The sequence below is a fragment of the Musa acuminata genome, chromosome BXJ2-3 (genome assembly GCF_036884655.1).
Source record: "Musa acuminata AAA Group cultivar baxijiao chromosome BXJ2-3, Cavendish_Baxijiao_AAA, whole genome shotgun sequence".
NCBI classification, from domain to species: Eukaryota; Viridiplantae; Streptophyta; class Magnoliopsida; order Zingiberales; family Musaceae; genus Musa; species Musa acuminata.
The window spans coordinates 7084723-7091557 of record NC_088340.1 but is presented as its reverse complement, the minus strand read 5'-3'; the positions used below and the strand labels follow the sequence as shown (position 1 = coordinate 7091557).

The 6835-nt window shown below is 40.6% G+C and overlaps 2 protein-coding genes across 2 annotated transcripts; both read right to left on the bottom strand.

The window, feature by feature from the left end:
- Positions 1-1654, bottom strand: LOC103977753 (serine/threonine-protein kinase-like protein At5g23170). Its single transcript, XM_018823504.2, has 2 exons — positions 1433-1654; positions 1-1275 (listed from the first exon to the last, which is right to left on the bottom strand). Exons 1-2 carry the CDS (start codon positions 1455-1457, stop codon positions 200-202), a joined length of 1101 nt encoding a protein of 366 aa, XP_018679049.2. The 5' UTR covers positions 1458-1654; the 3' UTR covers positions 1-199.
- Positions 1655-4947: 3293 nt separating this feature from the next.
- Positions 4948-6353, bottom strand: LOC135607149 (large ribosomal subunit protein cL37 alpha-like). Its single transcript, XM_065098728.1, has 2 exons — positions 6224-6353; positions 4948-5488 (listed from the first exon to the last, which is right to left on the bottom strand). The coding sequence occupies exons 1-2, from the start codon at positions 6294-6296 to the stop codon at positions 5136-5138; spliced, it is 426 nt and encodes a 141-aa protein (XP_064954800.1). The 5' UTR covers positions 6297-6353; the 3' UTR covers positions 4948-5135.
- Between the last annotated feature and the right edge of the window lie 482 nt (positions 6354-6835).

Genomic DNA, 6835 nt, shown 5'->3' with positions numbered 1-6835 from the left:
TACATGTAATAAGTGTGTGTTTATTGGATGGCAAACAAACTATGTTTGGGACTACTCAAGTCTCTTCAATTACACAAAGAACAGTTAAAAAGCTGCTTAAAGGAGAGAGCATGAACTGTGCGTCGAGGCAAAACTTCAACTCTCGCTGAAATGTCTCCCATGGGTTCCCAACCAAGAAGACTTATAGCTTGGGATACCTTCAACTCATACGCTCATCATCACAGTCATCGTTCCCACCATCAACCAGGTGATCCTTGCACACAATCCTTGTTGTGGTCACTCTCTTCTCAACACACCTCCTCCAAGCCCTCACACATCTATGGATTCTCCCACACACCTTACTCCTTACAGAACCCCACATTGGCCATGACAGTACTGCACCTTCCACCACCCCTTGCAGCTCCCCCACAACCTCCCCCATCAATGGTCGCCTCTCTACTTCCTCCGACACACAGCGCGCAGCAACGCCAAGCATCCGACCGATCGGCCTCCTCATGTAGTCCGGCAACGCCACTCTCCCGTCGCAGACTTCGTCGAGCCGGTTAGCTCTGATCATGGGCAGAGCCCACGACACGATCAGCGAAGGATCGCGCTCCATGTCCATCACCTTCCTCGAGCTGACGAGCTCCAACAACACCACCCCGAAGCTGAACACATCGTTCTTGGGGCCTAACTCTCCCGATTCGGTGTAACACGGATCCAAGTAGCCGATGGTACCTGCTGGTACAGTCGACCTCAGCGACTGCAATCTATCGTCTCTTACGGCGAGGCTGAAGTCGGCGAGCTTGGCGTTCCATTTGCCGTCGAGCAAAATGTTGGCGGACTTGATGTCGCGGTGGATGACCGCCGGTGCGGCCTCGTGGAGCGAGAGGACGGCGCGAGCGACCTGGAGAGCCATGACGGCACGTCGAGGCCACGCAGGTGCGGCGGGGGACGAGTGGAGGAGGTCATGGAGAGAACCGTGGTGCATGAACTCCATGACCAGCAGCTTGCTCGTTGGACTGCGACTGACGCCTATCAGATTGACGATGCTTGGATTCTTCACAGAAGCAAGTATGTCGATCTCGTTACTCAGTTTAGCGTCGTTCTCAAGGGATTGGGTTCCTCCCGATGGCTTCTTCACGGCCACGACCTCGCCACCTTTCAGCACGCCTCTGTAGACGCTTCCATGGCTTCCCTTGCCGATCAACTGCTCGGAAGAGAAGCTGTTGGTCGCAGCTTCGATGTCCTCGTAGCTGAACTCCTTCATCGCGATCTCTCCTCTAGGTTCTCTTCCTGCAGCGTAGAGGGTAGGTAAGAGGACTGCATAGAAGCAGAGGAAGGAAGGAAGGAAGGAAGGAAAGGAAGGAGAGACGAACTGTAAAGGCAGAGAAGAGTAAAGGTTGGGAGGGAAATAAATAAAAGGCAAAAGCAAAGGAATCCATCTATGGACCTGCCAAAGTGCAAGGAGATGCCATGTTTCTCTTCTTTGGCCCTCCAAGGAATGGACTTTCGAAGGCAATATCTGATCCATCGTAATAAGCACCGCAATGTTTGATTTTTTTTGTACACCATCATTCCTACACAAAAACCTCTTCCGAGAAGCAACTTCATGTAGGAATGAATCACCAGCTTCTTTGTCATGATCAGGACAAGCTAAAGCCATGGAACACTTAGAAAGTCTTATCATGAGAACTCCAGTGTTTTTGTCTATCCTCGAGGTCTGTGTGGACCAACCTGTAATCATAACCACACATCCTTTTAGTGTGTCAAATATAATAGCTAAGACAAACCTACTGCAAATTAAAGAAAGGCATAAAGTATGTTAGAAATATTCTTTCAAGGAATTCTTCATCATGACTGTAGTGCTCCACTTTGTTTCCCTTTCAAGGTGGGTTTTGTCTCTTCCTGATACTTATGCCAGAGACAGGTGGAGGTCTGACCTCAAGCAGCTTAAGTTGTGTATGATCTGCTGACTATTATCATACTGGAGGCCAATAAAGATTGAAGTGGATTTTTCAGGGATTCTTTATGTAGTGATGGCACAGTTTGGTCCAAAGCCTCAAACTTTTGTGACAATGTGACCTCTCAAGCATGCTCATTGGGACACCAACCATGATTGAAAATTTGGAGGAGATGGAGAATTTTGTTGAGTTGGGGTTGCTGGATTTCGTGAACAATGACTTTCCAAAGGTGTGCCATCACCATGAAGGATGAGAGAAGGTTGATCAAGGCAAAACAACTACAAACTCAGTATATTAGGCATGGACCACCTTATCTCCAACCATCACACTGGATAATGGCTGTATGAAATGATATATATGTTTTTAAGTGAAGGAGAAATTCTGCTTTCTTTTTTTCCTTTCACTATTTTAAATTCTTAATAAATTTGGGTATCTTTGACCACCATTATTTTTTCATTTCCACCAACAGCAGAAGCAAGAAAAATAATTTTAAATAGTCTGATTACTGATATCCCATTTAATATATTGGAAATGAATAAGAGCTAAAGATTCCAGACCATTTAAAGAACAGTTCAGCCTCTTAATCCTTTCTTGAATATTCAATTTTCCTTTTGAATTTTGACCATAAAGAGTTTCTCCAATGAGTCTAGCCTTCTTTGAACCAAGATACGTAATACCGTAATGTACCGATATTTTGAGATTGTCTCGATATGATACGATACCATGTACCGAACAGTACACCTGAGCATACCGAACAGTTTTAAATATTTCTTCTTCTTACTATAGCATTGTATCACCGTTACAGTGTAGCACTGTAGCACGTTCCGTCCGATAGCAGACGATTCACGTACCGATATATCATCGGATTGATACGTACCGTCTGTATCGGGCGGGCGATACCATTCAAAATTGCATACTAGATTATCTTGTATTGCTGTTTTGCTAGTTTCTCCGAGTAGTAAAATTGAAATAGTTGGAAGTACTTAATTTGACTGTCATATTTTCACACTTTCTCAACATTTTTTTTTGTTGTGGTAGAAAATAGGTTCCTGAGCTAATTTGGTGGACAATTCCACATTTTGTTTGTTTAGGACTCTAGCTCAGAGAATCCTTGATGAGACAACATAGAAAATATGGCCTACGCAGTGGATGGAAGACTAAACATTGGGTAAAGTTAATGGCCCAATTTTATTCCTTGGAACAGCTAAGAGGAAAAGAAAAGCTACTGTGGATGACTGATACAGACTGCAGTATTTTTTTTTTCCCTACCATCTCTTCATTATAGTCTTGGGAAATAATGTAGCATGTTAGGGTCTGGTCAGATAATTGGAATAGCTAGTCAAATTAAGAATCCCAACATCTAACCTCAACATATCAATTATTTAGCTATCACTATATTGTTGCCACTAATTTAAATGAGATAACTTGAATGAGATATCTAGACTTCTTATCCCCTGTGCTATGAAAACGTGGCACCATGAAGATGAGGCATTGTTCAAAAATTTCAATGTAACAAGTTAATGCATGATTCACTGGCAAGGACTTCACCATTTTTTAGCAGCAGTTCACATTTTCATCTCAAAGAGCAGTCAAATGAAAATACATGGGAAAATAGCACAGCATATAAATGAGGGCATGTTGGTGGAACTAACTCCATACAATATGTTCTGTATGAAGACCTATTTATCTCTAGATTTTTTTCAGTTTCATTGCAGTTTATGCACCAATTAACCTACGGAAAATACACTGATCAAACCGTAGAAGAGGTAGACTAGATGGAACAGAGTAGAAATATTAGAATGAGACATCTGAACAGAAAGAGACATATAATCATTTTTTCCAATAGTTCCTTGAGCAGCAGAACAGCCACACTGATGTTTCTTGAAGCCTTGAATTATGATAAACAAATATAGAAGCTTTGTGTGGACAATAGTAGGTAGATTCTAGTCTGCAATTGACATACATTTGCATTTTGATGGAAAGCATGATAATTTCATGGTATGTTATGAGCGGGATGTAAACTTGCAATTACTTGATTTAGATGTAGCAGATGTAAATTGTTTTCTCTTGACCATTGCAGTTTCTTGATTAGTTCATTGCTTAATTCATTTCTGTGGTCTATATGCTCACTATTCCTATAAGTTGAATATGACTAAATTCAACATTTAACAATGAAGTTTTACATGGAAATACCTGAGCACACTTTTGAAGCTCAACTTCTCGAGACATCAAGAAGAAACAAAAAGAGGCTTTAAACTGATATACAATATCGAGGATCACATTTTTCTTAAAACTTTTCCTTAATCACGGAACTGATCATATGTTGGATGCTTATATAAGTATGACTTTACAGACAAACAAGAAAATGACTTGCATCCTCTAAGGTGAAAGTGAGAAAGGATATCATATATTATTTTATCTAGCATGAGAAAAAAGTGAGGAAAGGTAAATCAACAATGAGAGTGGTCTCAATTGATGTAGTATTATTCCACTTTTTTTTTTCTCAAACAGTTGCCTGGTCTATAAATAGCATATGATAGTCTCACCTACAACTACAGAGTTGATAATCTTCATAGTTGGAGACTTCATATAGTTAACATCGCAGGCAAACAAGCAAACTACTTAACATCCTCAGAACATTAAAATGAGAAAAGATAAATCTTAGATAACATGTGGAAAATTTGAGGAAAGGTAAATCAAGCATGAGAATGATTTCAACTGATGCAGTTTTCCCTTTTTTTTTTTTTCTCTCTAAAACAGTCTAGTCCATAAAGAGCATAGGATAGCCTTTTCTTACTTCATTTTCAGAGTTGATGAATATCTAAGATGCTTTAGTTGCCAATTTCATAATCCATGGGCATCCCTCAATTGGGTCAACTCCACTTGGTTCTAACATGAGAAAGGTTAAAGACGATGGAATATACATTCTGAAACCCTGAAATGGAAAATCTTTAGAGATGAAACCATTTTGAGATAGAACTCTACAGATTGTCCAATTGATTAATTTTCTTGGGACCAAAAGAAATTCTCATAGTGATTTCATGAAAAAACTGTTACATTGACTGAAAAGTCAATGGAGTTAACAAGCATAATGCAACAAGACCAGATAAACATTCACCAATACCCAACGCAGGAAAAACAGGATGGAGAATGAAGGGACAGTTCTGAACCTGCAAGGTACCCCATCATTGATCATACATTTTTGAGCTTCTTCATCTTTGAAGGTGGCCAGCGTCCCTTCTTCCTCATCCTCCGCTTCCGCAAAAGCCTCTTCCTCCGGAGCCTTATCTTCTTTGCAAGCTTCATCCTTAGCTTCTGCTCAAGTTTCAGCTGCAGCTTCGACTCTAGAGGAAGATTCTCCACTGACACAGCCTCTTCAGACCCCTCAGATGGAGAAGCCTCGGGTTCACTTTCCCCCTTCCCATCAGTCTCCGAAGAAGCACGAACAATTATCAACCTCCTCTCCATGAAAAGAGAAGGCAAAGAAACTCTCGCTCCATTGAATGGTCTTGGTTGAAGGATGAGGTTCCTTTGCAATCTCAAGGCTGAAAAGTGCAATCATAACTCATCTAAACCAAATCAAGATAAGTTTAATCAAATGAGTAGTAAGAAACCCCAAAAAAAACACAACAAGACCAATACGAAATTCTTCGACTGGAAAAACCAATGCACTAAATTTATGAATAATTACATTACAACAAAAAAAAAAGTTAAATGGAAAAGTAATTGACACAGAAATTTATTAGCTCCAAGAATATGGCATAACGAAATTAGATCACATTTCAGCTTCCGAATAGTGAAGGAAAGAAGCCCAACTTATCATCTAAATGACAACAAGTCAAGCCAAACAGATTCGATGTTCAGTTACAAGAACAAATCCATTCCAGTACCTAAATTTTCTCACCCGAAAATATGATATTTCGAAGCTTCGATGTTCATTTGCAAGAACAAATCCATTCCAGTACCTAAATTTTCTCACAGGAAAAGATGATATTTCGAAAAATCTAAGCCTGGTCAAACGTCAGAGTCACCAAGAAGAAAGACCTAATCAAAACTCATATAAAGATTACAGTGAGAAGATACTATGTCACAGAAAATCTGCCAAACGCGTTTAGAAACACCCAAACTAGAAACGAGCCCATCAGATTGATAGATTCAAGCAGGATACTGAAGAGAGTAAAGAAAAAGAAATATCTTTCCCCCCCCAAAAAAAAGGAGATTTCGCCACAGAAATCTTGCAAGCAAATGGATTACAGGGAACACACACAAAGATTACTTACAGTGATTAGGTGCAATGGGAAGAGAAAGAGTTCGACAAGAGGAGGAGAAAGGAGCGGAGGAGAGGAGAGCCATATCAACATCCGGAGACAGTGGATTGGCCTCGAGGATAAGCCCCTCTATTACCCTCCCCCCTTTGTTTGTCTTTTTTTCATTTTAAATTTAAGATAAATGGCTATTTTTAAATTTTTTTAATTAAATTATTATCGGGTACAGAATGCACTTAGGAGCATAACCCGGATCCGCTTCCATTTGCTTACAGGCGGCGTGGGTGTGGTTTGGATCAGCGTGACCCGATTGGACCCGGTCTATTTTTGTTCATGTTTGGTTCGGATCAGCATGAGCCGATTCGACCCGAACCAAGTATCGGGTGAAATCAAAGAGTTCCAAGGTTCCTTTTGGGAGACCAACTATATGCGCATGCATTCATCCTTCGTTCATCCTCGGAGCATTCAAAACGTGTTGGAAACTGAGATGGCTTAGTTGCTCTTAATTGAAATGTATAAATGAAAAGAAGAGTATGCTCATAAGCTAGTTCAAGGCAAATAAAATACAAATTAGAAATATTGTCCTCGAATGGAACCCAGAAAAAGGTCCACGAAGTGGACTTAGAA

Bases quoted from the DNA above. Each gene is read 5' to 3' on its own strand.
- LOC103977753 (XM_018823504.2), bottom strand. From the start codon at position 1,457: ATGGCATCTCCTTGCACTTTGGCAG. The intron at 1,276-1,432 runs GTCCATAGATGG...TCTACGCTGCAG, and splicing joins ATCTCCTTGCACTTTGGCAG to GAAGAGAACCTAGAGGAGAG.
- LOC135607149 (XM_065098728.1), bottom strand. From the start codon at position 6,296: ATGGCTCTCCTCTCCTCCGCTCCTTTCTCCTCCTCTTGTCGAACTCTT. The intron at 5,489-6,223 runs GTAAGTAATCTT...TGCACTTTTCAG, and splicing joins TCCCATTGCACCTAATCACT to CCTTGAGATTGCAAAGGAAC.